Source organism: Lissotriton helveticus, chromosome 11, assembly GCF_964261635.1.
Source record: "Lissotriton helveticus chromosome 11, aLisHel1.1, whole genome shotgun sequence".
Taxonomy (NCBI): Eukaryota; Metazoa; Chordata; class Amphibia; order Caudata; family Salamandridae; genus Lissotriton; species Lissotriton helveticus.
This window is the reverse complement of record NC_136072.1, coordinates 488,158,949-488,180,796: the sequence shown is the minus strand read 5'-3', so window position 1 is coordinate 488,180,796 and position 21,848 is coordinate 488,158,949. Positions and strand designations below refer to the sequence as shown.

At 42.7% G+C, this 21,848-nt stretch overlaps 1 protein-coding gene across 1 annotated transcript in view; it reads left to right on the top strand.

The window, feature by feature from the left end:
- RBP2 (retinol binding protein 2) overlaps positions 1–21,848 on the top strand; it is a 48,166-nt gene that overhangs the window by 9,726 nt on the left and 16,592 nt on the right. The window contains exon 2 of the mRNA XM_078666100.1: positions 15,450–15,628. Within this exon, the coding sequence (XP_078522226.1) occupies positions 15,450–15,628 (179 nt within the window). The remainder of the gene's footprint in view (positions 1–15,449; positions 15,629–21,848) is intronic.

The following is a 21,848-nucleotide window of genomic DNA, read 5'->3' as shown; positions in this document are numbered from 1 at the left end:
TGTCAGTTGGCAGTGTCTCAGGATCTCTCTGTTCCAGTTTCGTTACGGTTTCACGATGCGGGTGAGTCGTCTTCCGTCAGCCACTGTAGTTCTTATAGTTCCGTTTTGTTGAAACACTGGACTGAATCACACGATTGCATCTCCCCCTTGTTGACAAAATAATTTTAGCGTCTGACATGTTTAATGGTTCCTCAGTCAGCCACACGGGTCTGCAGGCCGCCTATTTGGGCTACGAAGATGCATCTCCATTTCTTTTGTATGGCTTTCTGTTGCTTTGACGAGAACATCTTTTGTTACAGTAGTGTATCTTTGTAATTGCGAGACGTCTCGCGTGGTCTTCTTGTGCTCAAGTTCGTGGTGGTTTCCAATCAGCTTCTCTCGCGTGGTCTTCTTGTGCTCAAGTTCGTGGTGGTTTCCAATCAGCTTCTCTCGCGTGGTCTTCTTGTGCTCAGGTTCGTGGTGGTTTCCAATCAGCTGTACTTCCTTTTGTCTTGTCTGGTCCTGGACAACACTGCCTTCCTGTTCAGAGTCATGTATACCAGACGGTGAGGCGCTATCTGAAAAGACCATCTTGGTTTGGTTCGGGGACTCATTCGCTGCCTCTGTTTGCCTCAACCACTCCCACTCATGTTTATGACTGGTGAGCTCTTTGGCCGTCTGGGCCTGTGCATGTTTCTCTCTCATCGGATGATGGTCTGTCTCTGTTAACACGTCTTGTCTTCCTTGCGGGGTGACTGGATATTCCTTTCTTATCCGGTTGGTAGTGTCCACTATCTTTATTTTCTTTCCGTAGGCCCTGTGGGTCAGCCTCGCTGACCCTATCCGTGGTGAGGGTATATGGTTTGTATCTTGATGTATATGCGGTTGACATGACAGGTTGTCTTGTGAAGTGACTGAGTACTCAGGGACATTGATGTGAGATACTTTACTCTTGACATGACTGATGTCCTTTGGTTCTGAGGTGTGTTCAGGTGGTTGACGCCATGGCCGTCGTTGGGACCATGACTCGGTCGACTCGAGGGATCGAACAGACGTGCTTTCTGAATCAGAGGAGTCTTCTGACGATGTCCTTTGATACCGTTCTCTTGAGTGTGTCTTGAATAGATGATTTTTTAAATAGGTAGGCCGTGACGAGCTGCTCCTAGAGTCGGAGTTCTCTTTGGCATATTTCTCCGGGTACCTTTCTCGAAATGACTTCGATGTCGTCTTGCTGGATGGGTTGTTTGATGACCACATATCTATCTCTTGTGGTTGATCTCTTGGCATGTCATTTCTACCTCTCTCGTGTGATGATGATGGTCTCCTCTCTGTTTCTTCATTGTCTCGGATGTCGTGGATGTGTTTGTCTTCCTCTTCCCGGTGTCCGAGTGAGTCAGTCTGTCTTATCCGGTTTTCTTCTCCTTCCCGCTTGTTTTGTGCACTGACCTCTGTGTTACGGGTGTGATCATGTACCGAATTCCAGTGCTGGCGTAACTGGTCCAGACTTCTATAATTTGCCTTTCTTGCACATTTGTTGGGCAGGCTGTCATCTGGTCCATTGGTGCGATCTGTCTCACTTGAAGCTTCATCTGCTTCATAATCACTTGCACTACATGTTGAGTTTGAATAAGTGACGCTGTCGTACTCCTGGATCATCTCGGTCTTTTGTGTTGTTGACTCAGAGTACTTCATGTTACTTTGTTTCTCTCGTTGTCTTGTCTCTGATTCGTCTTCATCCTCCCCGTTTCTGGTTTTGTTTATTTCTTGTGCTTTATTCACCGACCTTAGAGATGTCTCTTTTCTGGTATCTTGGTGTCTTGCACATAGGTGCGGTTCTTTTGATAGTTCTCTTGCTTTTACCCGCTCTCCAACTTCGGCCTTCTTGATTATTTCCTTTAGTGATAAATGCCCTCGAAGAATCTTGTGCTTTGTACTAGACCTTGAACAGCCTTCGATTACCCGAAGTCGAACTGCGTCCTCATTTGTAAATGTGTTGAAGTGGCAGCGTTGTACCAGACTCTGCAAACGGGTGATGAAGTTTGGCAATGATTCTCCTGGTTCCTGCCGTGCTGTGTTGAAAACGATGCGTTCATGATCCACGTCATCCTTTGCGTCGAAATGGGCACGTAATGTCTCTTGTAGTCTTTCATAGGTCTCTGTGTCCTTTTCAGAAAATGTTCTGATTAAACGTCGGCCCTCATGGCCCACCAACTGGAGCAGTAACAACAGACATTTTCCATCTCTTCGCTCACCGGTGGCGTCAAGAAAGTCGTCCAGTGATTCCAGCCACCGGTTCCATTTGGGACCCAAACTCTGAATGTCAGTCTGTGTCACTGGGGGTGGCACTTCAATGTAGGGATTGGATCGTTGGGTTGCTTTCCCCACCGTCATGATGGAGGAAGATCTTGATCTGCTACGGTCACAGGACTGTTTCCTTTTAGGCTATCTCGGTATGATTCTGGACCATTTAGTTTCTCACCTCCTTTATTTTAATTCTTCTCTTTGCGTAGCGTTACATTTGCTTGTGTTTGTCGCATTCGAGATTTGCACTATCTGGTGCTTGTTATGTTTGTTTACACCATTTGTTTTGCACTTGCCAGTGCTTGTTTGTGCTTGTCAGTCCTTATTTGTTACTTCTGTTGCATTTGCCAAGGTTTGTTTGGTATTTCTGTTGCATTTGCCAATGCTTTTTCTTTTCTTCTGTTGCATTTACCAATGCTTGTTTGTCACTCCTGTTGCATTTACCAATGCTTGTTTGTTACAGCTGTTGTATTTGCCAATGCTTGTTTGTTACTTGCCAATGCTTGTTTGTTGCTTGTCAGTGCTTATTTGTTACTTCTGTTGCATTTGCCAAGGTTTGTTTGTTATTTCTGTTGCATTTGCCACTGCTTGTTTTGTTTCTTCTGTTGCATTTACCAATGCTTGTTTGTTACAGCTGTTGTATTTGCCAATGCTTGTTTGCTACTTGCAATGCTTGTTTGTTGCTTGTCAGTGCTTATTTGCTGTTTCAGGCACTTTGCCTGACTTCAAAATGGCCGCCGATGATCCCTCGCGGGGGATTGGTCAATATTGCCTGACTTCAAGATGGCCGCCGAGAATCTCGTTTTCAGCGAGATTTCGGTCGTTTCTGCTCGTTTCTTTGGCGGGGGGGGGCAGTTAGGCGGCGATTTCACTCACCGGAGCCGTGGTCCACCGCTTGAGTCACCAATCAAGGTAGGGCAATTTCCTTCACTTCTGCCGCCGAGGTGGGCACTCGGTAGGCGTTTCCTTTGGCCACACGCTTCTATTTCCTTCACTTCTGCTGCCGAGGTGGGCACTCGGTAGGCGTTTTCTTTGGCCACACGCGTCCGCCGCCGAGGTGGGCACTCGGTGGGCGCTTTTGTCAGCGCGCTTCCGCCGCCGAGGTGGGCACTCGGTAGGCGCTTTATTTACCGCTTTTCCGCCGCCGAGGTGGGCACTCGGTAGGCGCTTTATTTAACGCTATTCCGCCGCCGAGGTGGGCACTCGGTAGGCGCTTTATTTAACGCTATTCCGCCGCCGAGGTGGGCACTCGGTAGGCGCTTTATTTAACGCTATTCCGCTGCCGAGGTGGGCACTCGGTAGGCGCTTTAATGACCGCTATTCCGCCGCCGAGGTGGGCACTCGGTGGGCGTTTTTCGCAGCGTGCTCGAGCCTCCAGATGTGGGGCGAGCTCCGGGCCAGTCGGTCGCCGGTTGCTGCTGTGGCTGTCCACACGCTTGGGGTTTCATCCCACCCTCGTCGCCAGTTGTCGTGTCCAGCCCCCAATAACTCAGGCGGACACAGTGGGGTAGGGTCATGGACCTTCTTTATTAGTCATCCTTCTTCTTCAAGTCCCAACAGCATACTGCCCTTTCCTGTCCACTTGGTCCCCAGCTCCTCCCTTTCCGCCTGCCCTCGTCCCTCACTCGGGCCGGTCCTAGTGCCTGACCAGTTGGGTCACTGGGCACTTTGCATCAACATCATTACAGTGAGCAGTCACAAATCAGAAAGGCAAATTTAGCCTTTTAATGACCATTGTCCCCTTGTCTTCACCACCTTTTGCAGGGGATTTCCTACAACTGAATGTTTCCGAACTCATGACCAAGGAATCTGCAATAGTAAATCCATTACATCTGCAGAATTCTTTCTGTGAATTCTGGCAGGCATTAATAGGGGTATTTTTTCCTTAAACGTATGCTTATGATGAAAATATGAATATGGTCCCAGAACTTCAAAAAAATCAAGCTACAGTCACCACAAAACCTTCTCCTCACAGGAAACTTTGCATGCAAAATATTAAAGGTTTCATTTACTTTATGTGACTTCTTCCTCCAAAATTCCCTTTTTTGCATTTTTCAATGTGCCATGTGGCGCACATACATGCCCTTAGGGCATGTATGTGTGCCACATGTGCACACATGCACATTTCAGGGGTGCAATAGGGTGTCCTTTTGGAACCCTTGCACCCTTGAAATTGCATGCGCAATTTGCGAGTAGCTATTAGGTAATCGCAAATTGAGCATGCAATTGCCGTTCATAGAAGCCCATAGAAATTAATGGGAAGCCATTCCTTAATTGCGACTCTCAATTTGCGAATCGCAATTAAGGAATGCCAAGGAATCGCAAAATATTTGCTAATTTTTAATTACATCTCGTTTTGCGATTCTCAAATAGCGATTCTCTAAAAATCGCTATCTGATAATCACAAAACCATTCTTTGATACATATGCCCCCAAGTCTTGTCTTTAGCTTACATTTTGGTAGATGCCACTCATCTTTACTAATGTGAAAAGCAAAACATGTGTCTTTTTGCAAATGGCAAAATAGGACTGGATGAGCCCTCACCCCTGACACAGTGCATGTTTAACCACTACCTGAGACACATGGTGTATGCAAAAATGACTAGCATGTGGGTTTGCCTCAAATATTTCCCACTGTCCAAAAGAAGTGAGTGACAGAGCCTCAAAGAAGAAAATATTTTTTGGGGGCAAGGACAACTGATGCGGCCTCACCTTGGCCTGCATAGTTGTCCAATGCCATTGTTTTCCTTACATAGGGGTAATTGTACTTTTGTTATTTTCATTATAAGTATGCCTCTCTGAATCCAAAAATGACTGCTGATCCGAACATTGCATTTGCTTTCTGTTTGTGATAAAGTTTCAGAAGAGGCATGCAAACATAATTTAGAGGTGCACTGCAAATATCAAACTACCCAACATATACATTTAGGAAACGTACCATATATGGACACTGTTAAAAATTGTGTCTCTAGTTGACAGAAGTATGCACTCAGTCCAACTAGGGACCACAATCCTAGTAAGGGTAATCAAGATACACACCAATGGCTAACCTGTGCTCACCCTCTGGTAGCTTGGTACAGAGAAGTCACGCTAATCTAAAGAGGCAATGTGTAAAGTATTTGTGCCACACACACAGTATTACAATGAAAACACCACACAACGACTCCACACAGCTTTAGAAACATAGCCAATAATGTAATGAGTGAAACAAGACCAAAACGTCAAAAAATTAAATAAGTATACCGTAGCTAGGAAATATTTAAAGATGAAATCAAAATCTAGTGCTTGGCGTCAACTAGCGCTTAGGTGTTACTTGAAGTTGTGCTAGACCAGGGTAAATCCAAAGCTCAGGCAGACCATGATGGAGGGCAGGCCAGTTTCGGACTCATATAGGTCCCACTGAAAAGTACCTTGGATGACGCAAGCTGTCAGGTTCGGTCCAGTTAGACCCTTGATTAGATCCCAGGCAGTGTCTTCAAAGTCTAAGATAATCCCCAGGAGCTATTTGGGCACAAGAAGACTACTGGCAGATCGATTTTCAGCCGGTTGCAGGAAAAGGCGTTTGTCAGGGCGAGGGCGGAATTCCAAGATGGCCGCCGCAATTCTTCATTGAGTTGCGGGTCGTCTCTCCGCAGCTGAGTTTGCGGTTCCAATTCTGAGGAACCACGGACTTCAACTGTAGTTTCAGTGGAAACGGTCGCGTCTTCAGCCCCGTGTCCAATTTTAGTGCGCATTAGCTTCCCGAACAGACGTTTCAGGCCCGTATGTATTTTCGGAAGTCCTGCGCAACATTTCCTACCGCGGCTGCGGTAAGTGAACTTAGTTTTTGGTTTAAATAAAACGGAGGCAGTTCGAGTACAAGAATTGGTAAGAAGAGTAAGGAGAAGATTTACATAAGGCGACACATTACCCTACCAGTTAGTGTGTTTGTCATTTCAGAAAGAGACTTAAAAGAAAGAAGCGGACAAAAGAAGAAAAGACCTGAGCATAGACAAAAGAAGAACAAACCAGAGCATTAGAAGCAGACGTGGTGTGTTTCTCTTTCATTCCCAATCCCCTTTTCCCCCTCTTGGATGCTGAGGTCCATGTGACCTCTGTATCCGGGTTTGGGGATAGAGGAATAAGCATCGGTCCCAGTGGAAACCCGGATTCTGGATTTCAGGTACTTGACACAAGCATTGAAGACTGCATCTGGTCTGATACGTGCAGGTCATGAACCCTTCGGCGCTGAACGCCTTTACGATGCAGGCACTGCATTGCTGTCGAGCTGCGCTGTCCACCATAGTCGATCTGCGTAGTCCGTCGAGATGATGTAATTGATTGGCTCCTGCGGTGGCATGGAAGGGCAATGCATCTGTTCCAAGTGGCGCAAAGACGTCACTGCATCGATTTTGAGGGTTCTGGGCAGCATAAATCATGTTTCAAGGGATCAGGACTGGGTTGGCACCACATGGAAGGACAAGACTTATCGATGACAGAGTTCAGGTGCTTCTGCAGAGTTGAAGGAAGTCTTTGATGGCCCTGAGACTTCAGAACAAGGGGCAAGCCAGCAAGACATTGGAGTCACTCTGGGTTCAAGTGAGATGGTCCAGTCCTTGTACTCAGCAGGGCAGAGATCAGTAGGCAGAAGGACAGCACAGCAAAGCAGTTCTTTCAGAGCAGCAGTCAAGCAGCATGGCAATCCTTGTAGCACAGCAGTCTTTACTCCTGGCAGAATTCTTCACAGATTCAGTAGTGCACTGTCTTGGTAGGGCCCAAGCCCAAGTGCTTATACCAAAATGTGCCTTTAAAGTGGGGGTGACATCAACGCAGACCCTTGAAGTGCACAGGTCCCCTATCATTCCAGCCCTGTCTGCCAAGCTATCTGTGGGAAGTAATCAGCCTATTATGGAGGAAACAGGACCCTGCCTATTCAGGTGTAAGTGTCAGACCCTCTCCTTTCCTGCCCAGGAAGAGCTATCAGAATGCAGATGAGTTCTCTGTCACACCCACCTTTCCTGAGTTTGTGGCTGTCTAGAGGGAATGCACAAAGTGTAGATGCCACCCACCCAAGATGTGTATTGGAGACAAGCTGCAGACACACAGAGCTAAGTTAAGAGCAAAGAAATGTTAACTTTCTAAAAGCGGCATTATTGAAATAGCAATGTTAAATCCAACCTTACCAGTAAAGACAATTTATCATTACCATTCCAAAAATATGAAACATGATACAGCTACTCCTTTCTGATAAAGAATTACAGCTTAAAAGTGTATTAGGAAATTCCCAATGCTAGTCTTTGAAAGGCCTCACAGTAGTGGAAAACTAATTTGGGAGTTTGTCACTTCCAAGACATGCACAACATAAGAGTACATATCCTATCATTTACTTACACAGCACCCTGCCCTTCGGGATACCTAGGGCCTACATTAGGGGTGACGTATGTGTAGTAAAAGGTGAGATTAAGGCTTGTCAAGTAGTTTTAAATGCCACAACAAGGTAGCAGTAAACTACACGCACATTCAGTAGCAGGACTGAGACAGGTTTGAAAGGCAACTTGGGTGGGTGCTGCAGGCCCACTAGAGGCATTTAGTTTACAGGCCCTGGGTACTTGGTCTATCTCTTTACAAGAGACATATAAGTAAATTAAATATTTCAACTGGGTATACACCAATGTCACCATGTTTAGGAGAGAAGCATGTATACTTAAGCACTGATCATCAGTGGTAAAGTGCTCAGAGTCCTAAAGCCAACAAAAAGATGCAGCACAAAGAGGAGGTAAGCTGGCAACTTTTTATGGGGGGGGGAAACCACCCTAAGGATGACTGGTCTAACAGACATGCATCAAAAGAAAGATCCCCTTGGGTTTAGATTCAAGCAACAAATTAGGATTAACTTCTTCCCACATAGGAGCGCGAGTCACAGTCGCCATTTTAGATAATGCAGGGGCATGCAGAGGAGTCAAAGCACTTAGTTGGTGGTCAGCCCAGGCCAGACAATGTCTTTCTTTCAACCATACTTCCCCACTCTGCTGAACGATTGTGGTGTCTCAACAAAATATTAATGTTCTACTTCAATCTGCAGTTACATTGAGTGCAGCTTTCAATCTAGGGATCAGAGAGATTTGTGAAAATGGTTTTCTCTTATTAGTGCTCTGAAGCAGCCTCTTGTTTGTATAAGAGTTATATAAATCCAATAAATAAATTAGATTAGCACATATATAAATGGGGAAGAACATATTTTAAAATCACATGGATATGAGGGGTACTATCTTTTCTAAGAGACAAAAAGTGGTGTGATTTTCTAAACAAAGTTCAGAAATGTTTGATCGGTACATGCAAAAGGAAGTATTTAAGTATGCTTATTTGGAACAAGCAGGAAAAGGTGTGCGTGACACATAGGTGCTTTTTAGCAACAAGGCAAACTGCACCTATCCCACCAGGGACACTTCTGTTCTTGCAAAACCATTAATTGCAGAATATTTACAAATTCTGTATAATTGCTTTTAACCTAGTATCTTAAATTAGCACAACAGAGTTTCTGCACTGAGCAGTGAATAGTATCAGTCAATTGAAAATAGAAGAATCAGACTGCACTACTTAAGAACCTGCTGCTTAATCTGTCTTATTAATGCAGAGCCTGACTAAAAATACCATCAGATTACATAGCTACCACAGCATAACAGTGTAACATATTATAACATAAAATACCACAACGTAACAGCATTGTGTGAGATCCAATACATCACCTTCCCTGTAAGAAACATTAATGTTACTGAAAGCATGCAAATTTAAAATCCAGCTTGCTGACAAGAATACAGACATGAAACATTCACTAAAAAGCATGAAAGCTGAATTATCTAGCGTTTTTCTTTAACAATCCCATTTAAAACTCATAAATGCGAACGCCTGCTCCATTCCAGCCCACATTGCTGAGAAGAAATTGCCAAGTAATGCCATCATTTACACATAAGTCTACAGTTGAAAATAGAGAAAGACTAAGGGCTTTATTGTGAGTTTGGCGGTGCAGGAGCGGGACTGCCCCGCTCCCGCACCATCAAACCTATGTACAAACTGCCCGCCAGATCAGGAGTTTTCTCCTGTTTGGCAGTCGGTTCTTTGATGTTCCCAGGACGGTGCCTATAAAATAGGCACTACAATGGGAACATCAAAGGCAGTACCTGCATGGCATCAACTGCTGCAGTCCAAGCCGTGCAGGTACTGGTGTGCACGCACTCATGGGGGCACATGTTGTGCCCCCCTGGGTGCATCCACATGGCGGGAGGCACCAGGGGGCCATGTAGGGCCCCCTCAGTTTCCTCACAGCTACACTTTTCATGACGGTCGCACCGCCATGAAAAGTGTGGCTTTGAGGAAACTCCTAATACGCTTGGTTGGGCCGCAGCAGCCCCGCCAAGTGTATTGCGGCCTCAATACTGCTGCACGACTGTCAGGGATCTCTGATACATGGCGGTTGCATTAGTCCAAAGGCTGCCCTACAGCCCCGGTCGTAATGGGGCGGTTGGAAGACCACCACTACTGCGCATCCGCGAGTCTGGCTGTCCTTTGACTGCCAGACGCATGTTAAAGCCTAATGACAGGAGATTTGGCGCGAGTGGCTAATTTGCAGTTTTCGTTGTGAGGAACTGGTAACTACACCACATGACACAATTGCGCCACTATTCTTCTCCCTGTTACTTGGTTTCATCATCTGAAGAAGCATTAAGAAGTGATTCGGTTCACAGTTCTGTGCCAGAGAAGAAGTGCGGTTAAAGCAGATTGCAGAAGCAGGGGTCAAAAGGCCCTAAACATCAGATATCACAGCTCACTTCAACTCTGTACTTTAGAGGCGTCAGGTCGATGTGATGCAAGCACCTCACTTCAGCTCGTTGGGCGGGATCAGCAACGCTGTCGGGGACATGAGAAGAAGTCAGAGATGGCCCAGATGTCAGTTAATTAACGACAGCCTGGCACCTTTAACAGCTTTGATTTCAGCACCAGGAGTGGACCAAAGTCTGAGTATGATAACAGACACTGATAGTGAGTGAGATTTAGATTTTATTGAATCTCACCTGATTTCTATAGTAGAGCCTCCAGCTAACAAACTTTCTGTAGACAAAGCACATGCTATCCACATAAAAAGAGAGACTCTGAACTACATCAAGAATAGCACCACAGACAGTACTAACCAGCACAAGCACTGTTTAACAAATAAGATTTCCCAGCAGTGCTGGAATCCCCGATGAGCGAGCTCAACACTGATTCTCCTTTGGCCTTCAGAGAGCCCCATGTAGACCTTAACCCCCCTCACCTTCTCTTCCCTCTGAGAGGTTCAGAGACCCCTAACTGCCCTTCAGACAACTCACCCAGAGACCAACATTGAGCACACAAAAGCTCCCACGTGTCTGGCAAAAGCAGCTGGTCCTTTGGCACCTCATTCTCAGAGGCCCCTTGCATACTTTTGAACACCACTAGGTTCTCAGCAATCCACATCTATGGCCTAGACTAAACTATGTGAATAGCCTGAAAAGGAAAACACTCCACACCTTTAGACTATAATTCTAATGACTCTTGCCAGGCATACCCTGCCCCACTCACTTTTGCAAAAAAAGTGAAGATTTTTCAAAGAGTTCTTAAACAGGTACTCAGGGAAAAAAACATATTCAAGAGCTGCCCACGGAGGCTGTGCTTCCCCAGGAAGTGAACCCTCCCTCCCCAGGGGCGTAACACAGGCCCCGCAGCCCACGCAGTGCGGGGGGCCCCTAGCTCCAAGGGGCCCCCTTGGCACTGAACTCTGGCTGGGAGAGCTCCTGATTGAGCCTGGAGGGGGCCCCCTAAGTACCGTGCAGGGAGGCCCCCTCACTTTTCGTCACGCCAGTGTCCCTCCCCTTTTTTTCATTTTGAATTGATGGGGTCTTACTTTGTATGTTACAACACAATTTTAAAATAAATTATCTAAAACCAATAGGTCTTCCCAAATATACTCTCTTGAGGGACTCTTTTTATTGCTTTTTTGTCAATTAATAGCTGGTTGGATTTGTGAATACTGTGACTCCTATGGAGTAAGAGTGATCATGAGCAGCCACCTGAATTGTATAAAATATGTACCCATAGATAACACTTTGCATCCCACTTAGATGAAAAGAATAAGTTGATCTTGTTAGCTTGAACAATTGAGGTTCATCTAGCTGACCTGATATAGGCATGAAAGGTACTGAAGCCATATTGAACGGGAATTCCAGTGAGGTGATGTGTAGCTCATACTATGAATCAGTTGGATTTAGATTAGAGAAGATTAATATTCTGATAACCAGATAGGATCAGGGCCATAACTTGGTTTGTGGCTGAGAGTTCTCTCCTATTAGAGGTGTGTGGAGCATTGATCCAGTTACATTTGTCCTCAGGATAGCCTTATGTATGTTTGATGAAGAGACCAAAATGTCAACTTGATCCTGCTGTTTTTATAGAACAAATATGATTCTGATTTTTTACCATCACTAGTTCATTAAGGCAAGGGGTTGCGTTGTAGAAATAGGAGACACAGGGCTACAAATGTATTTGTATTCATTTGTGTTTGTCTAATGTCTTTGTGTTATTTTTATGTATACATTTTCTCTATTGTGTTAAATTGAAACAAGGTTAATAAATGAGAATGCTGAAAAATAATTTTAAGAATTAGTTATACTTTGCCCTATTGTAACTGTGAGGGAAGGTTCAACGATTGTGTACACATCACCATAAGTAAAATGATCCAACAACCTGAGTATAGAGGAAAACAAACAGATATGTCCATCTAGGGGGTATTGTTAATATTACAAACCCATCTTCTGCGAAGGTGAATGGCTAGCGCTTGGTATTAGATAAAACTAGTAGGTTTTACAGGAAGTACTGAAAAGGCAGTCCTGACACATTTCAGTTCTTGGTGTGCTGTACAAGTGTGAACCTAAACAGGGAATTGTGCGAGAGGCGTTTTTCAGTTAAGGTCCCTCCCCACCAAGAAGACCTTGTAGAAATTATAGCAAATGGAGCACTTTTCAATTAAATGTAGGTAAAGAATGATGTAAAAGCCACAATGTTCACAAGTAGTTCACATAGTTCAGTATTCAATTTGACATAACCTTCTTTCTTTTTTAAAGATGTTCAATGTACCTTTTCTGATATGTATCTTGCCCTTCCTTGCCTTTGCCTGTCCTGTTATCAGTCCCTACACCCACACGCATAGATATTAAAGATACATCTCAAGTTACAGATTCAGGCAGGAGATATGTCTTTAAAGTAACACCAATCTAACCAGTTGTTGCTTTAGATGGAAGTTCTTATAAAAAATATCCGTAAAATGTATCAATATATATGATGAATTTCCTCTACATAAATCATGAAATACAAGGCGTAGATGAAAAGTAAGCTCTGGCACGAAGAAAGACATCACCAATACATACTACTACCAGCACATCATTTTAAAATCATCCTTTAATATATCATGTAAATGCAATTGTCTTATCGCCAAACTCCAGCTTGGCATTGCCTGGAAAACAGATCTCATTCCCACATGCCAGTTTTTCATTTCATGTAATTAGACCCAATCCCATCGACAAAAACATGCTTTATAAATAAATTGTGTCACTGAAGACCAGCTTTTCATGTGTAGTACAAATATACAAATGGGGTGTTCAAATAAATACAAGCTTGTCATTTTTAGCACTTAAATGTACTAAGTGTCCTTTTGCTACACATGAGCATAATCTACCTCACATGCCCATGTATCACAATTACATATCATGAAAACCAGTTTAATTCTTATGGTAGCCAACAATTTAAGGGATGCCTAACTTGTCTGAGGACGTCTATGAAAGACTTGGAATTGCCACCACAGACCATCAAATGACCACCATAATGCAAAAATGACTAATGATTTGCAAAAGGTGACCATCACATGCTACACACACCTTTATACCAGGGATTCCCAGAATAATACTTGTTTGCCCACAATATGCCAATGAAGGCCCCCTTATTCCAGTACTGCCTTAATACCTAGAATGTCCTCAATATGCCACGGACAGCCACCTCATGCAAAGGTCACCATAATGACCTTAATGGCAACAAAGTACCGAGAACGTCTGCTCTAGGAGACCGCGCCCGTTGCGCCTCCATTGTGCATATAAGACACCGATTATGGCAAAGAAGTCAACCTTATGCCAGTACTACTCTAGTGACTAGAATGCTAGGATGCCCAGGCTTCCTACCAGCGGCATATGTATGCTAACAACCATTGTAAGAGAACAACTTAAAAGAATCCTTTTACTATGTAATTGCATGTTCTAAAAATGAATGGTATATGTTCTTCTAAAAGTAAGTAACATTGACTGAACAATAACATTTCTTACTATTACTGTATTAACTGTATCTGATGTTTTATGTTTTTTAGTACTTTTTAACCTCACTAGCCCCTAAAATCCAAGCATAAGATGAAGGTACTTGGCAAGTTCATGAGTTTGGAGTCACCAATGAAACCCTGTGGCAATAGGAAATCCTTGTGACAAGTATTACCTCTTGTCTCTGGAACCACAGGACAACAGGCAGTACCTACCTGAAGGATTTCTCAGTTGAACCAGAGTCCCCTAGTTCCTGTAGAACTGGTCTCCTAGGCATCATTAATTAAAGTGGAAATGGAGGGTTTTTATAAGTTAATAACATCTCTGCAATTCTATAAGCACTGTTAGGACATTCCAAAACATAAAGGCTAAAATTGAAACATCTCTGCCTTTAAGTTGTTGTTGCTGATGACATAGGGGTCCAAATTGATTAGCCTCTAAAAACTGCTAGTATCAAAAAGATGATTAGAGGACCCAGATTACTTGATCAACTCTGAGGAAGAGACAAAGAGCAAACATGGTACCACATATAGTGCCTAAAAGTTACTATCAGCTCTATGAGAAATTAAATCTAGGCTAATATAAGATAGAAACGTGGTCGAATTTGACTAAGGTCATAACCAGTTGAGTGGTGGCATCATAAATTAACAACGTTGAATTTTAAGATATCTAGGATGATCATTACCATATTTATATTACCAGGGACATGTATTGGTTATCCATGATTTCTGTATTGTTAACTATGAATGACCATGGTTTATCCTTGTTTTCAAGAAACATTTGATCAAAGCAAGAAACCTAACATTACCATCGTTGTTACCATAGTAAATCATGGGCCCTATATGATCCATATTTGCTGTAATCCTAATATCCTAGTTCAGTGGATGAGTGATCATTCTCGAGACTCTCTGTTGATTGAAGCGTGAAGTTGATTTAGTTTAATACAAAAGGCTAGTTGAAGATTTGCATCAAATTTAACATCAAGATTCCTAAACTAAGATGATGATAGCTCAGGCTGACATCCATAATGGCTTTCTAGGAACAGAGGGGAGAAATGTTTTCCTACCTTTTAACATGCAGAAGTCTACACGGAAGCCATTTAAAAGAGTGTTGTCCTTTAAGAAATGCTGGGGTTCACTCATCACCACTCATTCCAAAAGTAATAAGCAATAGACAGTCAGGCAGAAATGAATCACGAAGAGCTAGTGGTAGCTTCTAGAGGGTTTACCACAGCTTACTTGTTTTTGTATGGCACCCTGATCGTTTTTATAAAGATATAGTGATGACTCACCTCACACCAGAGAGAACCACTGTTGCCAAAGTACTTACTGTACACAGATCTAAAAGAAAGCTGGATCTGACTTTAAAATTGCTTTGGCTTACCATGCAAATGTAAATTTTTATGAAGCCAACTCAATCCTAAGAATCCTTGTTTGTTCAGCTTTCTGTACTTAACTGATGGAAAAAAGCACTCAATAATACCGTTTCCTTAAAAAAAGGGAACAATAATTGATGCAAACCTCAAAACACACTCTAGGTATCATGTTTGGGCTATTGAACTGCTTAGAAGACATCTCAGCACATCAAACAAGCTACCTATTACAGGTGTCACTCACACACTGATTCCATATGATAATGGAGACCCAGGAATGTAAGTAAGATAGGGTGTGCAAATTTTACAGTGAAAGGACACATCATGGTATACAAGTATAGGTTGCATTTACATCCTGTCTCTTACTACACAATACTAATGCATATCATTGAATTTGTTCTTTGAATATGACCTACCAAAATGTAACCCAAGATGTACTATTCTTAACAGACATAGATTTTGCTACCCGGAAGATAGCAGTGCACCTGAAGCAAACAAAAGAGCTTGTTCAAAATGGAGATGTTTTCGTAACAAAAACGTTGAGCACGTTCAGAAACTACAACTTAGATTTCACCGTGGGAGTGGAGTTTGAGGAGAAAACCAAGGGACTTGACAACAGGACAGTACAGGTACATGCGCACCCATGATTTCCTTGTTGCTATATCTCTATTGCATGATGACCCAAGTTCTTGCGTGATATTGTCAGAAATTATAACTGCCAAAAAGTGCTAGTATTCTAGGGTTGCCACCGAGTCTAGCGAAACCCAATCAATGCTATGTTAGGCTTGGTTGATTCAAAAACACAGTACTGGCTCCAAAGGAGTGGGACTTTCAATGTTTAAATGCCTGAACAGCGGAAAATCCCCATGAACACAAAAAAAACGTCATTTAGCCAGTGGATTGTCTGATCAATTTACAATAAAATGTCACTAACATCTTTGACCCTCACTTTACTCAGCTTCACTTTACATTCATCATTATATCATTATAACAGAGCTTGAACCCAAGTAGTCAGTAATCAGTTCAACCACCTTTCCCGTCAATGTGGGGAAGTAGGTCGATGTAAAGACTGACTGCCTCTTCAACCTTACTTCGCAGTTCAAAGCACGCATTGTGGTCATCTACTACTTTCATGAATCAACTAATTTCTTCCTTGAGCACCTTGATAATTTTCTGAACTAATTAAAAACCTCTTCCCCAATCCAGATCTTTGGAGATTGTAATATTTACAAAACAAATTACACAGAAACGGCATTCTTTGTGCAGTTTCTCTCTGGCCATGTGGCCACTTACACACAAATATTTATTTTATCTCTTAGGAACACATTTGACCTCCTAATAGTCTGCCCTTGAGGCCTTATCAGTATACATGTCACTCAGTCTACACACCAACCTCATTCACCCACCAGGGACCTGCCCCTCTCCCATACATAAAATAACCCCGCTACCATCCCTTATTATAACACAATAAGTTCACCTCATCCTAACATCCACAACAAAATATTCCTCTATGCTCTCGATGTACACTACTCATGAAGAGCCACTTCCCCTTCCACACTAGAAACACAACCCTCAATATCTCTGGCTATCCGATCTCAGAAAAACAGCATGCAGACAAGGATGTGCAACTGCTTGAAACTAACTTAAGATCATTTAAGACAGACAAACAATATATGTGCCCCATTAGTAGTACTTTCACATTGCCAAAGCTAACAATCTCTCCCTCAGTCCCACCATAATCAACTATCAAAGAAACGTTAATCATTGCTCTTACAATTCCACATCTCTATCATTTCATCCACCCAAACAACTAATAATGGCAAATTCGTTCCATACTAAATTCCACAACATCAGAACCACACTGACTCCCTAGGCAAAAAACAACAACTTTTTACTCCTACCCTTTTTTTGGCAGCTACAGTGCCATTCTTACATACTTCCAGACACCCTTGCTCATTGAACTCCTCCATTCTAAAACCCACTAAAAACCTCCTGAACCTGTGCTAAACACATCTGTCCGAAAATGATCAAACATCTCTACCGCCCTTCATCCACCCTTACGTCATTGTTCCATCTTTTTAGTATCACCTTACTAGGATGTGCACCCACTACTTTAAGCCTGCTGTAGCACTACCTCTTCTATTCAACAGGCTCGCCTGCTACCTATTTTCCAATACTTTGTCCAGCACCGTCTAATATGGTTTCCACACAACACACTTCACAGAAATAGCCATTGCTCAGCTCTTTGACCATGACCACGACCAATTCTTCCCTTACGGCCGGCCACATGTCTGTTATTTGGAAACGTGCTAAATTTCTCACGTTGCTTAAAAAGTACTCTGCAGACCCCTTAGTGTCAGCAAATTAGAGACCCATTTCACTATTACCGTTTTTCTCCAAGGCCCTAGAAAAATATGGCAATACAGTGATCTCGGACTACGATAAAAAAATAATCTCCTACACCACTGCCAGTTGGGTTTCAGAACCAACTACAGTACAGTGACTGCCCTACTAGAAGTCTCTGAGCTTATGAAGGAGAAGCTGGAACAGGGGGGTAAAGCCATTCTGATTTTATTAGACCTTTCTGCGGCTTTTGATGCTGTTCTGCACACTAGACTCCAGAACAGGCTACAGGACTGCAGAATTGGTGGAACCGTTCTAAAATAGTGTACCTCCTTCCTTGAGAACAGAAGACAGGAAGTCTGGACTTCCCCCTACGCGGGCCCAACCCCAGACTGAATGTTGGAGTTCCTCAGGGCTCTCTACTGGGCCCTACTAGTCTCAACCTGTATATGTCCCCCTTGGCACCACTGGCAGAGGCGTGTGGCGCTAACATTATTTCTTATGCGGACGACTCACAGCTCCTGTTTACCTGCGACAAGTGAGCTGACTTTGAGGGTTAGAAGATCATTACCTGTCTCTCAAAGGGGTTCTTGCGGTTTAGGAAGAACCAGTTTCAATGTAATCCAGAGAAATCTGAGGTTATCTTTTTTGGCTCCCCACCTGCAGACGAGTGGAAACCCTGGTGGCCCTCGGATATGTCACCTCCTCTCTCCGCACAAAGCACTGTCAAGAATCTGCGCACCATGAAGGACAGCACTCTCTCTAGTCGGTAGCTGGCTCCTGTTTTGGGCTTCTACGAATGCTTAGAAAATTTCTCCCCCTCTTGCCTCTTGAACACAGGAAGACCGTAGTCCAGGTACCTATCATCTTCAGACTGGACATTGTCAATGTCCTGTACCTAGGCCTTCCTGAATATTTGCTCAACCGCTTACAGGTGGTCCAGAATGCTTCTGCTTGAGCCCAGGACTTGTATGTCTCCTCACCTCAAGGCTTTACACAGGCTACCTGTAAAAAAAGAGGATCAGTTTTAAGGCTCTGGTACTATTCTTCAAGGCCCTTCAGGGAAGCAGTGCGGAGTACCTCAGAGGAGAGCCACGTCCTATGTGCCGCCAAGAACCCGGAGGTCCTCCACGTTTAGCCTGGCATCCGTCCCCAGGATATGCTGCACCCGATCCGGTGGTCATTCCTTTTAGTTCCATGGAGCCCACGCTTGGAACCTTCTCTCACTGACTCTCAGGAAAGTGACTGACATAGCCATTTTTAGGAAAATGCTGAAAACCGGGCTTTTCTGTAACTAGCTCCTGCGCTTATTTATATTTTTTCAGCTGTCTAACCCCCCCAAAAAAAACCTCTTATCCACTGTTTACTAAACATGGTTTGCATTGCATAGAAAGCCTGTGTATTGCACTCACACTCACACGCACTCACTCATTACCCTCTCGCATTTCATTAACACTACCAGTCACTCTGTGCGTACTCTGTCTGTTTTACAGTACTACTAATGGATTAAAAAGGGAAGAATGCTGTATTCAAACGTTTTAATTAAAAGAAATGCACGAACCCAGTTGAGTCTTCACCTATGCTTTACTGAATTTGATTGACATTTTAGGGGTGGCCTGCCCTGCAACAGAAGACTACCCTTTGGAAACCTTAACATTTTAAATTACACAATATTAATTTGTAGGCCTGCATTCTAAGACACTGAACTGTGATGCATTTAACACACCCACCACTCCTTTTCTGCACACTTTGCCTGGATACACAAAATTAGTGCAGCAGCTTTTGTATGGTTATTATAATCATAGCTGCCAAGTATCCATATGGCAAATGACTCACTTAAGTCAGTCCTGAGCTTTCAACAGACATAACATTGCATTCTGGGACTTGGAATTGTGATGCTTACGTAACTGTTTGGTAAAAAGTCAGAATTGGCTAAAGATATCAAACATAGCAATTGGACATCTTGCACCTGTGAATTTTGTTGGTATGCGTAAAGTCTTGTCAATTTTTCCAGCACTATACGATATGCATGGTGAGAGCACGCTATTCACTGGCATTTGACGCTACACCTTGCATTAAATATTTTAAGCCTGGGGTGCTAGGTAGGTGACCTGCTATTAATACTTGCTTGTTAGAAAAGAGGTTTCAGAAAAGCAATGGTTTACTGAGGCCAAAAGGTCTCAGAGTGTTTTAGAAAAACACAGTATGTCCTATATTTTTATAGGACCCAGCATTATACAGTGTATAAAAGGCAAGTATAGAGCAGGACACCTTTTAACATTGTAATTCAATTCATTTATTATTTGCAGAGTATCATTTTATTTAAAAAATATATAGATAAATATCGTGATCCAGTGCTTACAGTTAAGTGAAAAAATCATGCAGTGGTGAGTGAGAAAACATTAAAACATGCACCAATTTAAGCAACAAGAAATTAGACTCCTTTTAGGCAATTTGTTATATAATAAAATAAGGAGTTAGGTTCTTCTATGGCGTTTCGATCTCATGTGATTGAGATCATCATCAGAACAGGTGTGTGATCACCTAATATTTAATGCATGGGCGGATCAGCCAGCCCAGCTGTGTGGTGGATGCAAATCAAGTGAAGGCACGTACAGTTCGGCTCAGAATAGGCTGGCAGAGTTGGCTATCAACTTAGTCACGCAGCTGATGCCTACGTGAGTCTAGGCAGGAACCAGCATTCAGCAGGTTCTTGTTCAGATAATTGCTGATTTTTCTAAGTGTATATCCTAATATTTCTGGTGATCATTAGCATATGTAGTGAATCAGGAAGTCAAGCAGTAGCTCCGGTATCCAAGGGAAAGCCGCACAGAGAAAAGAGGGCTGATGTATTGAAGGATTTTACCCATTCTGTCTGTGCGGTGTGTAAATGTGATTGTACATATTGCCCAAGATTCATATGAGTCAGCCATTTTGTCAATCTGTGAAAGAGATCAACACTAACAAAAGATCAAATGTGATTTTAATATATTTCTAGATTCTTCACAGAGAATAACATAATTAGATCACACTTAAAACATGCTTCCAAAACTCTGCACCTTTAATCTAAGCACACTAAACTGTAGGAAGCAAAAGGAAGTCGAAACAATATTTTAATGACATTCCTAAACAACATTCAATCCGAATAATCTTAGACCAGTCATTCTTGTTGCTACCTTGTATAACAAGGTTACATTGTATTGGCCCCTTAAGAAATAAATAAAGAAAAATACTAATTCTCTCTCACTTTCCTTTCTTTGTATGGCATTTTAATTTATGCAGGTGCTTCTCAGTGTTTTGGTGGGGTTTTAACAGTTATTATAGGTTGAAACCTGAAACAAGATAGCCTAAACAGCACAGAGTCGTTCATTTTCATTCCACTAGACCTATTCTTGGCATTCAACACTGTTGACCACCCAAATCTACTTCAAATTCCTCCCTGGGATTACAGTTCGATTATTGAACAGTTAATCTCCTACCACACCAATCTTATTGACCAATCTACACCAACCCTTCTCTTTGTGGAATGCAATAAAGGGTCTGGGCTTGGTCTGCTCCCTTTCTCATTCTTTATTTCATCTGTGAGTAATAATTTTCTCTTTTAGTTTCTCTTGACAAATCTAGAAAGATAGCCCATGGATCTTCTTTCCCTTCTATCTTCTCCCAAACACAAACCACTTTATCTGGCAGTGTTCTAGTTGTTCACCACTAGGTGACGTTACACTCCCTCATGCGCATCTCCACAAAGACTGAAGTCCTGTATGTGCCTGCTTCGTTCAACATTGTTCTCTAAAATCCCTCATGACTTTATCTGTAACACCCCACCCCCCTTTTACTCTATTGCTCCCAAAAACCTAGGAAAGGTCTTTGACTCTGTTTTAAATATGATTCCTTTATATCTTTCACATTCTCAGCTGACCTATGCCAGTTTCTTATAAGAAACATTTGTTGCTAGCTGTCATTCTTTCCTACTAATAACCTTGTTAACCAACTTGTCATAAAAAAGATTCACTACTGCACAAGTGTGGTCAGTTCTCTCCCACCGAAAATGTCATTTTCAGCAATTTATATATTAGTCAAACTGAAATGCCTCAAGATCTTTGCATGGCATGTTACAGGGTTGGTTATATTTTCAGCTGAGATGAATCTTACCGGACCAATACTTTTGAAGACTTTATCTCCATCACAAATTGTGACTCAGTACAAACAAGGTGTTGATTATTTGATTTACAACAGTTTTAAGCAGTGTATGTCATAATTTAAAGGTGAAAAAATTATCAACCTGCATATATACAGACATCACAATATCGAGTGCCTCTAGATCATCAAGGTAGGTATACATAGAGAAGTGAAGACATACTGTTCTTAGCACCACATCCATGTACCTTGACTTTATAGTGCTAGTCAAAATTGTTTTATATTGAAATTTCAACCACAATATTGTGGCAGCCCACTTCTAAGTAACTTAGGGCCTCATTTATGAACAGTGTTGCATAGCTGAGGTAA